The sequence below is a fragment of the Argiope bruennichi genome, chromosome 2 (assembly GCF_947563725.1).
Source record: "Argiope bruennichi chromosome 2, qqArgBrue1.1, whole genome shotgun sequence".
Taxonomy (NCBI): domain Eukaryota; kingdom Metazoa; phylum Arthropoda; class Arachnida; order Araneae; family Araneidae; genus Argiope; species Argiope bruennichi.
In genome coordinates, this window is record NC_079152.1 from 8,753,467 (window position 1) to 8,775,450 (window position 21,984).

General features: G+C 27.4%; 1 protein-coding gene across 2 annotated transcripts in view; it reads left to right on the forward strand.

The window, feature by feature from the left end:
* The first annotated feature begins 4,736 nt into the window (after positions 1 to 4,736).
* Positions 4,737 to 21,984, forward strand: part of LOC129961918 (protein Wnt-6-like) — a 49,353-nt gene continuing 32,105 nt past the window's right edge. Inside the window, exon 1 of one of the 2 annotated variants that reach the window (XM_056075555.1) lies at positions 4,737 to 4,822. In XM_056075555.1, coding sequence (XP_055931530.1) covers positions 4,752 to 4,822 — 71 coding nt within the window. In that variant the 5' untranslated portion in view covers positions 4,737 to 4,751. Of the gene's footprint in view, positions 4,832 to 21,984 lie in introns of both variants that reach the window. The other variant, XM_056075556.1, reaches the window with a different exon arrangement.

Here is a 21,984-nt window from a genome sequence, read left to right on the forward strand (position 1 = left end):
TCTTTCTTTCTTTTCTTTTCTTTTTTTTTTCTATCAACGAAAGAAATTTAAGAACAAATGTCTTCAGTCCTACTCGGTTGTCTACTGGAATTAAAGATTTTATTTATCAACTTCGTATAAAAGGCAATTCTGTACATTACTAATATTCTAATAAAAAACTGCTTATAGCGGTCATATTGAGTTTTTGCTTTACAAACAAAAAAAAAGTAATTTGTAATACCTGGTCCAATCACCCAAAATAAACCTTTACTGAAGCTGTGTCAATTTTGACACAATTTTATTTTTCTTGTTAATAATAAATAATTTTAGAAAATAACGAATTTTTTAAAAATTTTTACAACAGAAATTTAGAATAGATTTTGGAAAAAGAATTACAAATTTTTGAACAGAATTTTTAAAGTAGAATTTTCAACAGAATTTTCTTTTTGAATAGAGAATATTTGTCAAACTTCCATTTTTATATTTTTGTTTATTTTTCAGAACTCTTGCTACAAAAGCTTTTTTTTATTTCAATATAAAAAGGAATTAAAAAAATTAATATGATTCTCCAAGAAGTAACTATTTCATCATATTTTATAGTAAATGTATTTAAACAGGAATTTTATAAAGCAATCGATCTATATACAAAATAAATAAATAATCTTCCCTCCAATGTATCTTTAACTTGATTTTTTTAAATAAAAAATTTGATTTGTAAATCTGTTTCCTTTGTTACATTTTATGATTTTTCTTTTTATTAATTTTTTTTTTCTGTTTATATTTTTTCCGTTATTCTTCTCTGCTTCTTACAAAAGCATTTTTAAGCATTCAAATAGTTTTCACCTTATATTATTTTTCATCTACATAATTGTGGATCTTTATCCAAAATATCCAAATTCCCCCCCCCCCCCCCCAATGATTAGGAATAGAAAATATATATATAAAAAAATATTACGCATTCAAATAGTTTTCACTTCATATTTTTCTTCAACAATGGGTCTTTAACCAAAGTACCCAAACGTGGATCCTGACTCGAAGTACACAACTGCTGGTCTTTATCCAACTATGAGTTTTTGCCGAAAGTACCCAGTTGTGGAATTACCTAAGAATAATTAAGAAGTGCAAATTTCTACATTGTAAACTATTCACAAGACATCACAACTAGGGATTGCAATACCGGTATACCGGGATACCGAATACCGGTATTTTGAGCAATTTGTACAATTTTGTAATACCGGTATTCACAAGCTTAAATACCGGTTTTTCGGTATTTATTAGACATTTTTAAAATTGTCTCCACTATATATTCAGGTATCGCCAACATAGCAAAATAGTATAGGTTTTTGTTTTTATGTCTCCCTAACGGGCGAAATTAATTAACAAATTAATGGCTTAATTTATTGTTTAAATCTAAATTAGAGAAACATGGATTATCCCTGAAAGAAGAAATTGTATCCATAATGACTGATGAAGCAACAGTTATTAAGAAAATTTGGAAAGTTGATTGGTGCAAATCAATAATTGTGCTGTGCTCATGGAATTCTGTTAGGAATTATAGATGTATATACCAAAAAAATAAAGAATAGAAGAATCCAAATACTGTGGATATAGAAACTTCGGATTCCAACTTTGAAAAGAGTAAGAGTGAGAGTGATATTGACAATGAAGATAATAACAATGTAATTGTTGAAGAAGTTATTGCTAATGAGGATGAAATATTAACCCATCAAGTATTGCTTCCTATAATTTATACAGTTCGGAAAATTGTTAAGATATTTCAACGTTCCTCTATAAAAGATGACATATTATTAAAATACATACTAACTGAAAATAAAACAGAATATATGTTAATATTAGATTTTAAAACACGTTGGCACCGTTTACTCCTAACAGCACACATCACTACCTGAAAATTATATATTACATTCAAAAATCACACAGAAGAAAGGCATATCAAAATAGAAAATTTCTTATGGTATTTACATAATTATAATGATTTTTAAAATAAAAATGAAAAAGAAGAAAAGTAAATAACCAATTCAAATCTGATTAAGTTTATAGTAAATTTTCTTAAAATTTTTTACCCATAAACCTATCCACATTCAAAAGAATTCTGTTCAGTTATCGAAGATTATGAGGACACTAATGTCGATAGTGAAAAGGAATTGTCTCTTGAACAAAAATTAGAATTAGCGATAAATAAGAAAATTTCAACGAACCAAAATACAATACAGAAATCAGCTATATCCAAAACCATCCGATAAGCGATTTGAAGATGAGGGATTTAGAGGTAAATACTTGGACAGCTAGTTTTCGACAGCTAGTAATTTTTGCACAGAATTACTTTTCAGGCTTAATGATAGTACAATCGATGCATTATGTTTTTTAAGATCACATTTCAAAAATTTGTATTAGTACCACAGACTGAATTGTGATATTTTCAATTTTTTGTGATTTAAATAAATAAGTTGTTCCTTTACTCTTTTGTAATTCTTTAGATACTGTTATAATTTATAAGTTACAAATTATTTTTGTAATATTTACCCTTTCTAATAAAACTGGCAAATAAAACAAAGAAACACGTGTGTTTTCTTTCTTTTTCTAAAATTTCTAATACCGGTATTAAAGCCGGTATCCCGGTATTAAGATCTAAAAAATACCGAATACCGGTATTGTAATTTTGGTGCGGTATTGCAATCCCTAATCACAACCAAGGCTGCCCATGCTATTTAAGATTGACTCCATGTCAATTTTTTAATAAAATTGAAACGTCGATTTTTTTTTTTTTCAATTTGCTCTATACTTTGTCTCTGAACAATTTTTTTAATAAAGTATTTGAGTTTTATAAATGCATTCTCCTTTTTGTTCGAGACACCGTAGAAGTTAGTTATATATGACGTCGTAGAAGACACCGTAAAAGTTAGTTATATATGTCTTTCATATGTAGAAGAAATTAAATTTTATATTTTTGTAATTTGCATATTAATGCTATTTACATCTTTAAATCCCATTTTCCTAAATTCTATTTTTTGAAAAATTATTTTACAAAAGCTAACGAATAATAACAAAAACGAATAACGAATAAAATTCCGCACATATTTTTTATTTAAATTTAATATAATAATTTCTCAATATGTTCAGGAATTCCTGAACCATAGAATAAGATATTTGTATTTTCAAAAATATTTTATGGTTATTTTAATGCTTAAAATGTGAATAAAGAGTTCATGCTATTGAAATGTGAAATGTAAATTTCATGTTATTTACCAGCCGAAACGCAATATTTAAAACAGATAGAAATTAAGTTTATTTCTTAGTCAAGGAATTTACTGATACATTTCTTATTTGCAAGATTTTGACAATCAAGATTTCATCAAAACACTTCTAAGCCAGAGATTTTTTTGCTTAATACTTCTTTTTATCCAAAATAAAAGCATTTTTTTTCGAATTTTTGAAACATATTTGGTATTGCAAATATTTAGATTTTGTAGTGTATTGTAAAATTCAAAAATACAAGCACCTTATTAGATTTTTTAAAAATAATTATCATCTATCTAGTTACTAGTGATGCACCTTTGAAATTATAGCTTTTAATGTAACACGCGAAACTTGTAAAAAAAGCATGTTTTAACCTCTTCGTTGTCCTTACCCCGTCGAGCGCCTTCATCTGAAGGTCGGCCGCAACGCGCTTCAAGCGTTCTTCTGCATTTTAAAAAATTTAAACGTTTAAAATTCATTGTAAAGGGTCTTTTGCTTGAGTTTTTATTTTTGTTTGTTCTAATGCCGCCGAAAACAAAGGAAAAACAGACATTTTCGCGGACAAGGGAGGACAGCGAAATGTTTAATAAATGCTAAATAAAAGAACTTTAATATTAAGTATATTATAAACTTCGAACTTGATTACATAAAAAAATAGAAAAAAATGATTAATTATTTTAAGGGGGAAAAAAAAGAATATATTAAATTTTACTTCATGAAGAAATTTGGAAAACTAATTATTTATGAACTTTGTTAAAAAAACTGCATAAAAATCTAATACTTTGATACTACATATCAAAATCTAAATCTAATACTTTGAATCTAATACTACAGGATGAAGATAATTGGATTAATTCCTTTAAAAAAATTGTTGTTAATCTTATAAAAATAACTTTATTAAAACGTGAAAATCTACTTTCCACTAATGCCAGGCTAAAGGGGGGAAAAATCATAAATGAATTGATTTGTAGCGTTTTATTTTTATTTTTTAAAGTCAAAAATGGCTCAAAATTGTGAGCACTTGATTTGAACAGCCCCTTTAAATTTAAAACATCTCTTTCATAGAAATACAACATTCCCACCATCGTTTATTTAAGAAATGCTTACGTAAACAAAGGAAACTGTTTATCCTCAAAAGGAATGCATCGACATTCAGCAGTACATGCTTATGAACAAACAATTGACATTCTTTTAACATAAAAAAAATCACCAGAAAAAAATGTATGTGTAAAACTCCCGTTATTTTACAAAAAAAGTTGGGGGGGGGTCCAATTGAGTGATGCCATATTGTTTTGAAACGGCTCAATGCATTTTTACCACTTCATTCGAAAAAAGCTTCAGGGTTGAATAGTCCCGTGTTAAATGACCCAGAGAAGGAAACGGGGAATGCGACCGATAAATAATGAAGTACACTTTGGAAGCCGACCCCTTCCCGAAGAAGCGGCGCTTTCTCCACCTTCGACAGAAGATGAGCTTCGCGATCGAGTCTTTTACTCGAGTGCCGAGTGCTCCCCATGGATTGCCGGCGAATGCTCTGCGTCCTGCTGTGTATGATCTACATGCTGCATGTCACCGGGCTTTGGTGGTAAGTAATGTGCGTATCAGTCGCATAGGTCTTATCCTGCATCACCTACGCATGGAGATGATGCCTACCTACGCTTAACTCTTTCTTGTCGCTTCTCTGTTGGAAAATAATTGTGACAGGAATATCTAGTTATCCTGTCCGTATATCATACAATGATTCTAAGCATAGTGTTGATGTCTTCTTAAATGATTTCGTATGCTTGCGTTTTGAAAATCAGTAAGATAAGTGAATATGATATTTATTATAGGATTTAACTTTAATACTTATTTCGGCATAAAAAATAATCCCGATCGTATGTAGTTTTCTATCTTATCCTGCCCATGTATCATATAATGATTCATAAACTTATCTTTTAAGCATAGCGATGATGCCTAGCGAAATTCTTTCTATCTTATCCTGCCCATATATCATACAATGATTCAAAAATTCATATTTTGCCTACGATGATGCCTATCGAAATTCTTTCTATTTCTGGTTTGAAAGTCTTTACGAAAGGTGCTCGTATAGTGTTTAATGTAATGATTTGTGCGAATACTGAACGAGGATTTAAAGAAAGGAGATGGTGCTTAGTTAATGATTAGTTCTTTCTTGTGGTTTAAATTGTTTTTGCATTGAAAACGTAGTGAGATGTATAAGTAATTTCCTTTTATATCCTATCCGTATATTATAAAGAATTAAAGCTGTCATCTTCTAAACATGATGATGATACTTAACTAAATAGTTTCTGAATCTTTCTATTTTATTTATCTTTATAATACGCTCACGAAAAGGATTTATTGTAATGTCTTGTATTTATATTATAGTATAATTTAAATAACCGCCATTAAAACATTTAGATATGTGAGCTACGCTAACTTTTTTTCTTATGTTTTTTTTATTATTATTTGCTTCTATTTTTAAAAAAATGATTATAATAAATCTGATCTTTGCTCTATTAATGTTTCAATTCTGCAATGACAGATCCGATCTTTGTTCTGTTAATGTTTCAATATGTAATGACAGATCCGATCTTTGTTCTATTAATGTTTTTAATCTACAATATCCAAATGATATATGCCCTCAAAAAATTTTTATATTCACGCAGGTGATGTTTAAATAAATTATTTCTACATTATTCCGTTTTGAAAAATCCTTAACACATATTTGCTGTTCATAAAGTAAACACTGATTTGACATTGAATATGCAGATGTCTAAGTTGTCTTTCGGGTTGGAAATAAATAATTTCGATTGACACACATAAAAGTCCCCTTTTATATTACAAATAGATGATAATTTATACACCTTTTATTAAATATAATAATAATGTCTAAACAGATTTTTTTTTCTTTCTAAATCATTACTAGCTTGCTACTGTATTGAGAAAAAAAATAGTAATCTGTTCATATGCACGCGATGATTTAAATATCATTTATTAAACTTGGATATAATATTTAATTAAACAAATTTCTCACGCATTTTCGTTATAAATATTAATTTGCTCGTATATTACGCGATGATTCGAACAGACTTTTTTTTTAATTTGTAGGATTATATTTTAACTGGATAAATTCCTCTTACTATTTCATTGTTAAGTTATTACTATATAATAATATGAATAATATTATGTTTATATATCGTGGGATAGTTCAGATTCTAATTTTTAAATATTGAAGATCAAACAAATTTTTCTTTCTTTTTTACCATCGTATTATTACTGTATTGAAAAAAATATTATTCTAATCGTATATTATATGATAATTGAAATACTAACCTTCTATGATGGTGCGCATTTTTGCCGATTCTTTTACTCTTTCGTTAAATTTTAAACGTTCTATAATGTTTTAAACTAGTAAATGGTTACGCAAATCAAAATTAGCTTTCATATTCTCGTATTTTACAAAATTTTAGAAATTACGTCTCATAGGCATAGAAATAGTACCTAATTACACTAGCATTTCCTGTGATCGTTTCTGCTATATTCACATTGCTTGATCTCCTCAATTTTGAATGACAAATGCTTTTCACATGCGCTTATTAAAACCCTATCGTTATATTACGAGAGGTTTTAAAGATGTACTGTTACAGTATAATAGAAAACTCTTACATATATTTGTTTATCTCTTATTTTATGCTCCTTACTAAAAATGTGATGGGTGTATAATTAATAATTTTTCAATAATCCACACGATGCTTTAAAACCGGATTTCCTAGAAGAAAATGGCTTTAAGCTATACTTATCCCTCTGTAGCTTTGCAGTTTTTAAAAAATTGTTTCTTTGTTGCGCCTTCTTTAGAAATGATTATAGAGTAGTCAGCATATGCATATAACAGTAAAATCAAATGAAATCCTTAATAAGCAAAATTTTTTAAGTATATATTTTAAAAGCATAAAGTGATAATATCTTTAAATATAAATATCACATTGTTATTATTGTATTCTGATTTTAAAGATGTATTTATTGAAGAACAAATTATAGGCTGTGTGTTTTAAACAGGACAGATTGATATATGTGTTTTCCATATCAAAATAAAGCCCAACCATAATTGTTTAATTCTTAGTATTTTATTGATATTTATTTCGGGAAAAAATATTTATTGCACGTGATGCAACACAGGAAGTTTTTGAAGAAGTTGTTGACAGTTGCCGTTTTCCATTTAAATCATCATGGTCCGTAGGATTTCTGATAAGATTAGGATTCTGACTCTTTTTAATGTTTAAATACTTATTACAGTTATTTCAAAAATATTTTCAACGTGATTGCTTTTTATTGAAGTAAAAACTAATTTTACTTCGTTAAGTTATTGTATTAAAAAAATATCGAAATATCTTTTTTTCGTTTAGAAAGAATACAGTGAATTTGCTTTCATTTTGCTCACATGTGTCATTTTGCGCACATTTTTTTTGAAATTTTCTTGCATCAATCATTGCATGTTAAATTCTTTGTATGAACCGAGACTAATTAAATGAGTAAGAATTTACATATTTATTTCAAGCTTTATTTAAATAAATTTTAAATAAGAGAAATAATTACTTCTTATTTAATAAAACATAAAATTATTAATTTATGTGTAATTACATAAAAAAACTTTATAGATTTGTTTATATATAGTAAGAAAAATTCGATAACACATTTTCAAACAATATATTATTAGTAATTCTTTTTTTAGCTCTGTATCTTATATCTTTCTTATTTATTATTATGGATTTCTAATGAATAATCCTTATTGATAAGTTATCAGTCAAATGTACTGTTAGCATTTCAATAGAAGTAGAAATAAAAACATGATGAATAGTGTATCTTCCTTTTTTCCTAGTAAAAATTTACAATTTATAATCATTTTAAAATCAGCATTTATGACCGATGACATTAAATTACTATAATATAAAACAATCTAAATTTATACTATAATTTATTTGTTGACGATACAGTTTATTACATGTAATTTTTACACTATATTAGCGCCTTTAATTTTCTTTCTAAACATAAAACTGGTAATATTAAACATGCCTTATGATATATTTTACAGATGATAATTCAGCATACAGTTTGACTACATGTAAAAAAGTTAATTGTTTTCATTTGGTATGCGAGAATTTTCAAAATGCAGATGTTTTTGTGAACGTAGGTGACATTTTTGGGAATAATAATGATAAATGTATATGTTATTTCTGCGATTTCAGAATGAAGCTTCAATACCCGATTTTTCTTTTATTAATATATCCATTTCATATTTAAAAAATATATAATTACTTTCTTGTATTAGAAGTATTCAACGAGAAAGTTTTAAGATCGTATAGAAATTCGAACTCCAGATTTTGACAAATCTCTCCGAATTTGGAAAAAAATTTCTTGGAATTATGACCCTCTGACTAACTCAAAACTGCTTTGAGTTAGACATGATGCCAAATCTAACTCAAAGACATTCGGTACACGTTTGCTCTTTATACCAAATTTGTATACTTCTATCAAATCTAATAACAGAATGTCTGTCTGTCGGGCTGCCCAAATATAAGCGAACACAATAATTATAAACGTAAAGAGCTGTATAGATGAAATTTAGTACACAGGTTTATCATCTCTAACGTATATCCGTATCAGACTTGGAAGCATTTCTGACAAGAGATTGACCGTATGCAAAAGACTGACCGTCTTGCAGGCATACAAATGTGAAAACTCGAAAACATAATAACGCAGGTGAATGAAATCGTTTCATGCTTTTAGTATCTGTTGCGTAAATTCTAAATAAATTTTAAACTAAATCTGTCAAAGAATTAGTGATATGTAGGTCTATGCTTTCTCTGGCATGTACGCTTAATAGCGCAAAAACGAAATAACTTAAATGAATTTCAGTTGCCACTTTAAGTTTGAATTCAGGTAGTCGGAAAAAGGTGACGAATATACAATAAGATTGTCATGTAATATGTATATTAATCGTATTCCAAGAAATAATGGCAACAAAAATCGCCAATAATCTCACGCTGGATTCAGTAAAAATCCTAGATTTACCCCAAATGGGGATCTTAACTACTGCTCGCCAATGCTGTCTAGTCAATATATAAGTACTGATGTTCTTTATTATACTACGAAACTCAGAACTATCGTGTGTGAAAATAAATAATAAAACTCATGGAATTCATAGTCTTGTCCAATGCTTACAATTTTAAATGCGGAGGTGGAAACATCTTTATTAGAGGGCATTTGAAAAAATTTTAGAAGACCACTCTGGTTGGTTTCAAAATTAATTTAAACCTTCTATTGCTAAGCTGCATCCATTTTTATTCCTTTTTTATTTTATAAAAAGTCAAGTTCTCAATTTTCTATCCTCTATCTTATTTCTGAACAAAAAGCTACAAATTTATACAGTTTAAATACATCGCAACAAGTAAAATATTTCTTAGGATTCCGTATTTTAATTCTAACCTGAATATTTTGCTTTCTCCTGCTTTTCCTTTTTAAAATAAAAAATAACCTCTTCATATTCAATTCATAACTTCACTCAAACTAACCTTGGCTGATCACTCTAAACTTGCGTGATTTTTTTAATTTTATTTCTTTGTCCCATTTTATGAGATTAAAATCTAAAAAGAAGAGTTTCGCTAATTATTTAAAATGCTTTATAACTAACTACATATCTTCAACTTCGGTTTAAGTGATCTCGATTTCCAACCAGATAAAACTCATTTATGTAGGCAGAAGACATAATATAGTGGTTTAATTTCTCCACTTTTTACAAAACAGTTTTTACTGAAAATTTCGTATTCTTCACACATTCGGAATGGAGCGATATATAACTGAATAAAAAAAAAAAAAAAAAAAAAAAATAACAGCATCTTTTCCTTCCTATTTCGTTTCGTTTCTTTGTTTTTGCAGTTACTTGACAAGTATTTTGAATTCTGAGCCATTCGGCAGAATCCTTATCAAGTTTATTTTACAGCTTGAAAGAACGTGAAAAAGATACGCGTAAAGCACCTGTGCCTTGACGTTTGGTCCACAGGGAAAAACTGAAATAGCTGCTTTTTCATCATTTAACTGGTTCACGTTATTTTAATAATTATTTTGCAGTTACAATCATTTGCTTATCAGTTAAACTATTATCATCAAATTTCCCTTTATTAATCTACTTTCTAATATACTAAATTATTAGGTTTTGGCTAGTAAAAATATTTTATACTAAGCCCTTACATATAAATTAATGTGATAAAAATGAATAATAGCTCAAAAATGAATAATAATGAATAATAAATTAATAGATAAAAATGAATAATAATGAATAAACTATAACTATCAACTCAAAAATAGGTACTCATATTACATATCTTTGATATTCACTACATACATTCTGACAACGAATTTGAACATCAAAATTTTATCTTCATGAATGTTTAATAATTAAAATTAGAATTTAATATTGAAAGTATTTTTCCTATTTTTATTTCTCTTTTAAACTTGAGTCATAAAAAAGTCATCCGTCATGACTTGAAATCATAAAATAATTTGATGAACAATTTCAAAGACTTCACTCATAACTTTTTTTCACGTTTCAGTTCTTGTAATGATAATAAATTATAAGTAGAAGCACTGAACTCAAAGAAATTTATTCAAAAGTTTGCGATTCTTTTTCTTAAAGCACGTGTTTGAAAAAAGGATGAAAAATTAATTTTTTTCTAAAGATATAGATTAATTATTTTACTTTTAAAGATATATATATATATATATATATATATATATATATAAACAGTTATATTTATTTGATTTAATTAAAATGTGGGAGTTCACTTAAATCTTTTATAATAAATCGAATTCAAGTGAACAAAATTATAACTGTTCCATTAACAGCATACTCGGAAATTTCTTATCAAATGATGAGTATCTAGTTATTTCCATAGGTAAGAAACAATATTTCTTCCTCAAAAAAAAAAAAAAAGTAATAATTTAAAAATTTCGAATTTTTTCTCTTTCTATTTTTTAATAATGGTTATTATTTTGATGCAATGATATCTAAAATTTATTTTATTTCAAACAAAAAAAATAGTTGTATATAAAAAGATTTCATTCAAACTTTCATTTGTGAAAAATTATAGACTTTCATTTTTCTAATTTTTCTTTTTTTAACTTCAGAATGATAAGTTTATAATAATTTAAGAATTATTGAAATAGCATAAAATCTTCCCTTAAAAAGAACATTTTTTCGATATTGTTTCATTGAGTATTTGTAAAAAAATAATTAATAAAATAATTCTATGCTATAAATTTTTTTAACATCGACCATTTGATATCTGAAATGGCTATATAGGCGTACATATATTTCAAATATTGTCTGATAACATTATGAGGGAAATATAATGGAAATGGCATCTCAGGAACGCTCTACTGAATCATTTATTCAGTATAGAAGTATTTTATTCCATTTGATTCATTATTTTATTACTGAGTTATGATATTGAGTTTAGAATATAATTCAATAATAAAACAGTTAATGAAATTTGGTTGGCGCAGTATAGTCAGCATCTTGGCTTTTGTGCCAATAAATAAATGCTTTATTGTTTATTTATATTATTGAGTTGCTTATAAGATTAAAGAAGATTTATCTCTTGGCAAAAATATTGGACAAGTCTCATTTCTGAAAATCGTGTGCAACTGATCAATGTTGAAAAGTAAATGAATTGATCTCTTCTAATAAAGAGCTTTCAATACATACTATGAACCTCTGTAAATAAGATATATATACAACTTCCCCAAAAATGAATCAAAAAAAATTTTTCTTTAATAATTTTAGTGGTAGTTCAATTAATTCTTTTTATTAACTAATATTACAAAATAGAATAAAACAACTGTTTTTGCTTTAAAAATAATTTTTTACGAAAGTTACGAAAAAAGCATCAATTCTATCAATTCCATTTTTTTTCTAATCGGAAAACAAAGATTCGGCAAGATTTATAAAAAAATCTTAAAGAAAACTTTATTTTGAATATAATAATAATAATAATAATAAATTCAAGAATGAAGAGAGGGCTATTTGATTTCTCCTCTTCAAAACTTTAATTTTATTAATCTTAAAATATTTGCTTTAGTTCAATGAAATAAACTTTCATCAACCTTACACTGCTTAATTTTTTAATTAGAAGAATCGTTTGTAATAAGTTACTCGTATTCAAATAAAAAAGTAATAAGTAAATAGATTAAAAAACTAATCATCATATTAATATAAATGAATACTAAAATGATCAAAATAATTATGATCATCATGCATTATGGTGTTCAATTTCTTCATACCTAACTATTTCATATTCAATCCCCCCCCCCAAAGCATTAACCAATAATTTTTTTTACAAACTAAAATGAGTATAAGGAAGTGAAACTCCCTCCTTTCTATAACGGCTCTTTGATACAATGAATAACCGATCCAGACAAAACAAGATGAACGTCTGGGAGCAAAACAGCATAAGGGCTGATAATCGTGTGCTTAATTGTGTGTTTGTTCACATGGGTAACATCTTGCCGAAATGCAGTTATTGACCAGAAAAGCAGCTGCAACGAAAACCGCAAAAGAGTTTGCATTTTAAGTGCTTTAAAGGCAGGTTTAGTTATAAGTTAAGCACAAATGACGTCGGATCATTATGAAGTTGCAATCGAGTTAGTACCATTTACTTATCGATGTGAAATCTTTTTATTGCTCCATTTTGCCTAGATATTGACTCATTTATATTTAATGAATATTAGAAAAAAGTTTTATAAGTTTAAAGTCAAGTTTACTTGTAAGCCAAGCACAAATGATATAACATCATAATGAAATCGCATTCGAGTTAGTACTATTTACTCATCCAGTTGAACTCTTTTTTATCACTTCATTTTGCCTAGATATTGATTCATTTCTATTTAATATAATGTTAAAAATGTTTTATAAGTTCTTTAAAAGCAGGTTTATTTATAAGTTAAGAACATGATGTAACAACATAATGAAATTGCATTTGAGTTAGTACCATTTATTCATCAAGGTGAAAACTCTTTACGGCTCTATTTTGCCTAGATATTGACTCATTTCTATTTAATACAATGTAAAAAATAATTTATAAGTTCTTTAAAGTCATATTTAATTATAAGTCAAGCATAAAAAATATAATATTATAAATAGTTTGCATTTCGGTTAAAACTATTTAATCCTCTTGCTGAAGTGTCTTTATTTTGTCGTTTTACTTTGGTACTGATTCATTTCTTTTCATTAAGATGCTGAAATTTTTTTTAATAATTGGTTTAATTTTAGTTTTATTTATGAGTTAAACTTAAAAGATATAGCATTATATGGAATTTCATATGACTTACTCATTGATTTGAAACTTCTTTCTCACATTAAAAAATATAAACCATATAAAAACCATACTTTTTCTTTGTCAATAAGACCGTCAAAAGAATGTGTTCTTGTATTTGGCAGTTTTAAAACATCCCAATCTTTCATGGAATGATTAATCATTGATCAATGTATTCAGTGGTGTAACATTAGGGTAAGGAACACATAGATGCCGGGATAATAAACGTCACAATATATTCAGTTACAAGAATTATATTTATTGTTATTCGTCTTGAGATAAAAAATCAGAGGGAGGGGGAAAAAAGAAGAAGAAGAAGAAATATGTACATGAGATTATTTAAAACAAATTTCTGCTATAAAATTGGCTTAGTCATTATTAAATTTTATACAATTATTAACGATATACAGTTTTTCTTATGCATTAACATATTTTAAAAATTATATAAAACATGCAGTAGTTCATTGAGTAACATAGAATTCTTTATAAACTGAAACAATAACATATCAGATATAATAAGATATCTCTAAAACAATAACATATCAGACATAATAAGGTTAATATTTCATTTAAATGATAATAAATACATTCTTTTACATCAGTGGCTAAAATAAATCATCGCATTTTAATAGAGAGTTCGATAGCACGTCGCTGCCGTTAGAAGGCAATTTTGAAACGGTCCCTTGAAATATATGCAGATATTTTAAAGTATTAATAAAAGATTAGTCTTTAATTCGTCTGAAGATATATGACATTTTTGTGGGAGATTCAATGGTTATACTTGGTTTGGATCGTATGTCTATTAAGCAAAAAGCAATCATATCGTATTTACATTTTAATAGAATTTTTGACTGATGGAATTATTTTATGTCGTCGCATGATATATAACATATAATCCGAGCCGATACTGGGATCTAATAAACTTCTTCCAAGATTAAAAGAGATGTAACATCACAGGAATATCATCAGGTAGCGTGTAGTTGGTTGGATGTTAAATAATTAATTCAATTACATTTATCATGAGTGTAGGACATCGAATGAATTATAAATAACAATGCTTTCTGAAATAAAAATGAAAGAATTTAAAATTTTAATTTTCATATTTAACTACATTACACTGGAATTCCTTTTTACTTCCTAGTATCCGAATGTATTTTATATCCGAAATCTTGATTCAAGGTTTTGACGAATTTCCATGTTTCAGATCTCTTTGAATCCGAAAAAGAACTTCTTGGAATCATACCTGTCCGAGAACACGACGACTCAAACGAGCTTTAAGTTAGACAGGGAATTCGATACATGGATTGTGCATTAAATCTGCAGATATCTTTCAAATTTTGAATTAAACTCATATACAGTAAATCTCTGCTAAACGGATGAAATTTGATACAAAATTTCGCTTATACAGTGTAAAAGATACGCTTCAATTTTTGATCCAATTTCATCAATGGGTAGACCATTTGTAGTATGTAAACCCGGTAACTAAAAAAAAAAAAAAATGGAAATGTTTAAATACTAGAAACTAGATCCACAATTGTAATTCTGTGCCATATTTTATCGTTCGGACAAAATGCGACCAAAACTCGCAATCGATTTTCTGATACTTGAGTACTGACCCTATCCGAGCGATTAATCGCCAAAAAAATCATCAAAGTTAGTCCTCTAATAAGCTCTTTTATAACTATTGTTCACCAATGTCATACGGATAACGAAAAAATGTGAATTCATTTGACAATATAGGAAATAAGACCACTCCTGTTGGTTCTTTGAATCGCAACTCTTAAAACGAAGTATTCTTTAAATTATTTTACAATATTAACGCAAAATTTTAAATTGGAAAGTTGGAATTTAAGTCATAGGGATATATATATATATATATATATATATATATATATATATATATATATATATATATATATATTATTTAGTCATTCAATTAAATCATTAGAATTTAAGTCATTGTGTCATAGGGATATACATATATATATATTCTAAAAAAATGTGCTCTTTTTACAAAAAAGTAATTGAATATTCATAAAATTTTCTTTGCTTTAAAATTAATTACATTAAGATAATTTACCATTTACAAAGTTTGGCTTCGTGTATAATCTGAAATCTGGTATATAAAAACAATGTAAAATGTTTTGATTTTATTTTGCCAATAAATCTGAATTTTGTGCATTGTAAAATGTTGGAAAACTCCATGCTCATACTTCATACAAATGCTCATACAACGAGATAGGATTCTTATAACATATTTTGTGTACATGAAGTTTAAAAAATAGTTTGATTTTTTTTTTCAACTGAAAACTGCCTAAATTTCCATGCTCCTTTGAGATTTGCCATTCTCATAATAATAAAAGTTTTCTTGCAGTTGTTTATATTCACTAAATTATACAAACAAAAATTTGATATAATTTATAATTTGAACTAAAATTCGCAATTGTTATTGAAAGCAACAACGGGGAAAAACAATCACTCATAATCGAAGAAATTTCTTCCATAAACCTAATTTATTTAATTTCTGATGATTTCTTAGAAATATCGAAATTAGAAATCTTTGAGATTATTTTTAAGACATTTGTTGTTAATGTTTTTTTTAATGTTTTCAAAAGCAAAAATTGAAGACAAAAGGTGAAGCCATTTTCATAAGTTATTATTTATTATAATTTTATTTGTTGAAATATCTTTAATTTTAGACATAGACAAGAAGTATCATATAAAGTTTTAATTCATTAAAAACAATATTGATTTTGGCAATTGCTAAAAGAAAAAAAAAAGAGAAGAAAGTAAGCCTAATGTTTTTAAAATCGGATTTAATTTAATATATTTTGCTTACTTTTATATATTTGATAAAATTGCTAGAATGATTTCTTTAGTAGTTATTAAATAGTTTACTTTAAGAACTAAAATATAATTTAGAATTATCTTTTCTAAATATATACTACTTTCTAAGAAAAAATTATAAATAAATATCTGAGATTAAAATAGTCGATGTTGCATGATATTCTTTTAATAACAGATATTTAAATATCATTGAATATTTAAACAAGAAGTGATTTCTGCATTTTCTAGAATAATTTCCAATAATATAAAAGCGTATTTTTTTCCCCCTAGGAAAAATAAACTAAGTCAGAATAAAATAGATAAAAATTTCTAAAACAACTAATTATTTTAACAGAATATTCATAATTCTTTTTCAAACATAAAAGATAATAAACAATCCGATAGCATATATATAATCAACTAAATGAAATAAAAATATCACTGTGAGTCTTTGCTCTGAAAATTCTTCCATAGAACATTTTCCAAATAATCGATAACTGATTATTAAAGAGTGATCTCTAACCAATTATTTTTTAAAGTTATCTAAAAAAAAATCTATTATAAATAATAATCTAGCTGTTATTTTGACTTCATAAGAACAAAGAATTGAATTTTTTAAAAGTCGTTTTCTGATTCTTTTAATTCTTTTCGGCAGACGATTTTAGCCCCACGCGCGAAGTTTTGCGAGTGGCTTTCTTGTTTGGAAACGAGTCGCCTCTTCTCCCGTCGAAAATAAAAAGATTAAAAGAAAGGGGGAAAAAAAGAACAAAAAAAAAAAATCAGTGAGTTCTACTGCGGCTGCCCAACCTTTTTCGAAGATCCGCCTTGCGAAGAGGACCGACTTACCTGTGGCTCCACCCCTTTGCATCCGGGAGCCGAAGAGAAAGTCGAAAAGTTGCCGATGAAATTTATTTCCCCCCCCCCCTCATCCTTTTCTTTAAAAGAAGAAAAAGAATATTCAGTCTTTTTTGTGCTCCTATATTAATTCTCGGCTACGACCACCCAGAGTTTCCACTGTCGACGACGGATTTTAAAATTCGAATCGGGTTTCGCGATAAGAATGCGGTTGACAGTTAGTGAATCAGTTTAGAGGTATTCTTGTTGCCCCCCTCCCTTCGACGTCTGTCAGGTCGGATGATTGCTCGGTACCGGGGTGCACGTGAATTAAAGTGATTACCTGTTGCTGCCAGTGAAGACTTCGCAAAAACATTTAGAGGATATGTAATTATACTTGAAGAGGACGAGAAGCATTTTCGAGGACAAGTGATAAAACAATTTTCAGTGTGGGGGGGGGGGGAGAAAAAAAGAAAGAATTTATTGCAAAATCATTCGAACTTCTTTTTCCCCCTTCTGAAAAGTAAAAATAGAATTTAAAGTTCGATTTCGGATTAGAAGTCATTGCAAATGTTAAGGTTATGAGAAATGATTATAGAGAACGTCATCTGAAATGTGTGTTCTATCGGCAAATGAGGCAATAACAGCATTTATGTTTTTAATTATGATAATAAATGAATCTTAATTAACGATTACGTAATTCAGTTGTTTCAAAGTAATTGAATGGTCATCGGTAAAATAACTCATTTTTAAATAATTAGGTTTTAACAATGAATTAAATATCATATGAATTTATTGCATTAGAGGAATTTTTATACATGTTTCTCTGTTTCTCTGTGTTGTGTTAGCGTTCAACAAGCCAAATCATCTGATCTAGCACAAGAATACTTTGGAAGGCGAGAATGTATACCTCGATGTTTTTTTTTTTTTGAAAGTAAAGTTTATTTAACTAAAAAAATTTTTAAAAATTGTTTATCGATAAAATATTGCTTCCAAATATGTTACTACAGCAAATAATTCTTACAACATTTTAAAATTCAAAATATACGTTTTGAATACCAATATATAAACGTATATTGGTACCAATATTTTTCATCTAAAATTATTAAATTTCATATAAGAAACATTGTAAATATATTTTACTATGGTATATTCCATAACTAAAGTGGAACTCAAATAGTTTTCATTGCTGCATCAAATATTATATTCTAGTTTTTCCTCCCTTTGTTGATAATCAAACCCAGGAGATTCTGTTTATTTTTTCATTTTGAGTAGGTGTTAATACAAGGTACACTTTTAATAAAACTGACGAAATCTTGTTTTATTTACAAATAAGGTTTATTTTCAAAATAAATTTTTTTAACGTGTGTCCATATTTAAACACTGCTGCCTTTTCCTGTGTTGTAATTGGATGCATAAAGAATCAATTAAATTGCCGTAAAAAAATTCCAGAATATTGTCAATCTATTAAAATGGTTATTATTTTGCCTAATTTTCAACAATAGTTTTCATTGTTGTTATGAAATTCAAACAATTTTCATTATTTCATCAAATGCTTAATCACATTTTTCTTCTATTTTTGAAAGCTAAGAAAGAACCCTGTTTATTATCTTCGCAATTTACATGCGAGAAAGGAAAAGAAGTTCCATGTATAACGAAAAGCAAGACGAAAATTATTTACCTGCTGAGTTACAATTTCAATAAATGTTATCTTGGGACTGGATTACAATAGAAATAATAAAAATAACTGATATTATATAATAAAAATAACAGATATTAGATTACTGGTTATTAAAATAACATACTTTAATATCTCTTATAGTTTCATACATAAAAATGCTTTGTTAAGGGAATCATAAACATGCATGGTAATTTAGTTGAAGTTAAATGTAATTATATTTCCGACGAATTAGTTGGTCGTCAAAGGCTGCTGCTGTTCAATAAATGAATCTTAAAGATTTGAGGTAGAGAGTATAATTTAGAAATCTATTTGATTACACTGAATTCGTTTGTCAGACGACCTTGAAATGAATCGCATCATAATTCACTATTAAATGAAGTTTTGAGAAAACAAATATCAAAATTTATTGCACTTTATTATGTAATCACCGTGCACTGATCCTTTCTCAGTGATTTAATATATTATTCATAATCCGATTTGTTAAATGTTTAACTTATCAATATTTATAAGCAATTGAGGTGAAATTTATTCTCTGCGCATACTTGTAATTTTTCCTTAAAGAGATCTTATTATTGAAATTAATTAAGCATTAAGCAACCAGAAATACGCATTAAAAGTTTCATTGTTGCATATTGCAGACAAAGAGAAGTATTTTGCAATGATTTGCCTTTTTTCAGAGATTAATAGTTGAAATATGCAAATAAATATTTTTTGCTGGTCATTTTTTTTTCAATGATGGAAAAAAATTAACTTTCAAATGAATTGATTCCACGAGAATCAATATAAAATCGTTTGCCAAGTTTCGACATCTTTATATTGATACAAACTGGTGAATTTTGGACATCATATGGACCAAAATCTTAGCATCCTCAGGTGAATAGTCTATGAAATATTTCAATAAAATATTCCAAAAAAAATTATTTTTTAAATGTTACATTTTTTTTTCTTTCGCAATAGGATGGTCCGATGAATATATTGTTTACGTTAAATTTCAACTGAATTTCTTAAGTGCAAATTAATAGTAATGACTTCTTTAAAAAATATTTTTATGCATCAAATTACGATGGACATTCAAGCAAGTTATTTTAGCAATCTGCACTTTTGGAATGAATCTGTTCCCATGTCAAACGTGCTTAGTAATGACTTCTTATAAATAACTGCATCTTAGTGAAATGAACATCGTTTTAGAACTTCGAAGATGTTCAAGAGGAGAAAATTTCAGAATGGGTTGAAATCTGTTTTAAATGCAAATTTTGACTTGATGATACAAAACATGCAAAATGTGATTCTATGTTTCATGTTACGCTACCGAATAAATATTTCTTTCCCTTAGTTGTTTTTAAAAAGTACAGGAAAATAAAAGTGAGAAACAAGGTTTTAAATAATATTTTCCAAAATAATAAAATAAGGTAAAAAAAAAAACATCTGTATATTAAAGAAGAAAACTTTCTTTTGCTTAAAAAAATAACAAAACGAAAAATAGAAATTTTATTTGCGCATTAATTAATTAAAACCGAAGTGAAATCATGGCGGAGTTTTTTTCCCGTGACATTCGAAAGTAGTATAGCACAAAACTGATCTTCAAATCATTATAAAATTTTAAAAATATGCCTTTTTAACGATACCAATTAGATTATAGAATGTTTTCTTAAATGAAAAAAAAAAAATTAAACATTTTTTTTTTGTTGTTTAACAGATTTTATTGTTATAATGAAATTCAGAACCTTTCTATTGCTCAATCAAATATTTAATATCCAATATATAAAATATATAAAAAATATGATTTTCTTTCTCTTTACAGTTTTTTTAGTGAATTAAATAAAATTTATTTTGTCAACTGAAGAAAATAAATTTTAATTTCATCACTTTGCAAACAACCGTTTTCTAAGTGAAATGCGAACAAAGAAGTTTGCAAATTCTACAAGATGCAGAAAAAATATGAAATATTTCGTGACCATTGACGAATATTTCTGATTAAAAAAAATCTTTTAAAAATATGTTGTCCAATGATATATCATATAGAATAGAACGCCGTCTCATACCCCCGTTTCCGTCACCATTCTGGTCACTGAACGGTTTGGTGGTCATGTTACAGGAATTTTATTTAATTAACAAAATATTTACTTTTAAAAAAAACAAAAATAACTATATACAGAATTTACAAGCATATAAGAAATGATACTGAGATGAAACCGTTTATAAAGATTTTCAGCTTTGAAAAATTATTTGGAATAATAACATGCAGAAGTATAAAATGCATGAAAATATACTTGAATTCTGTGCTCACTTATGATCACGCATAGTAGATGAGGATCCAATTATAAAAATCAATTGGAAAATAATTTGGTTAATGGTAACAAAGAAAAACTCTGATATTTATAAATGCAAATATATGATAAGAGACTGTGATTCTTGTTTTTCCCCTTAGTTTTTGTGAGTATGACACTTGATGTTGAGACCTAGGGAGGCAAGAATATATTTTTACGGATGCATTTAATTATCCTGTGGAGTTTTTGCTTGGAGAGGAACTTGCTGGCGACTCTTTTCAGTCATTCTTGTTCATGGCTTGGCGATTGTTTTTTCCTATGCCAAGAGATGGTGAGGATGCATGCCGTAACATAATGAAATGCCGTGCCAATCCCACCACATGGCTTCTGGACCTTGTGGCTAGGATCAAAGTGTTATATCAGATATGGGAAAAATTAATAATAATTAGTTGAAATGAGTTTTTTCGTAAATTCAACAGCAAATTTAATTCTCCTGATATCACTGCCTCACGATAGACGTAATTGCGAATGTCATTTAGCATATGACTGCACAAAATCGTAAATATTCCTTTCATGAGGATACGTAATTCGTGCAGCGCATTTGATTATTTCGCACTAACATCACATTCCAATTTGAAGAATTTCTTTGGGATAATAACAGAATTTCATTTACCTCGTAATATTTGTGTTTATATTTTACGTTAACTCGGTAGTATCTGTATTTTATACACTATTTGCTTTTTAATTTTTATATTTTATGTTATACTTT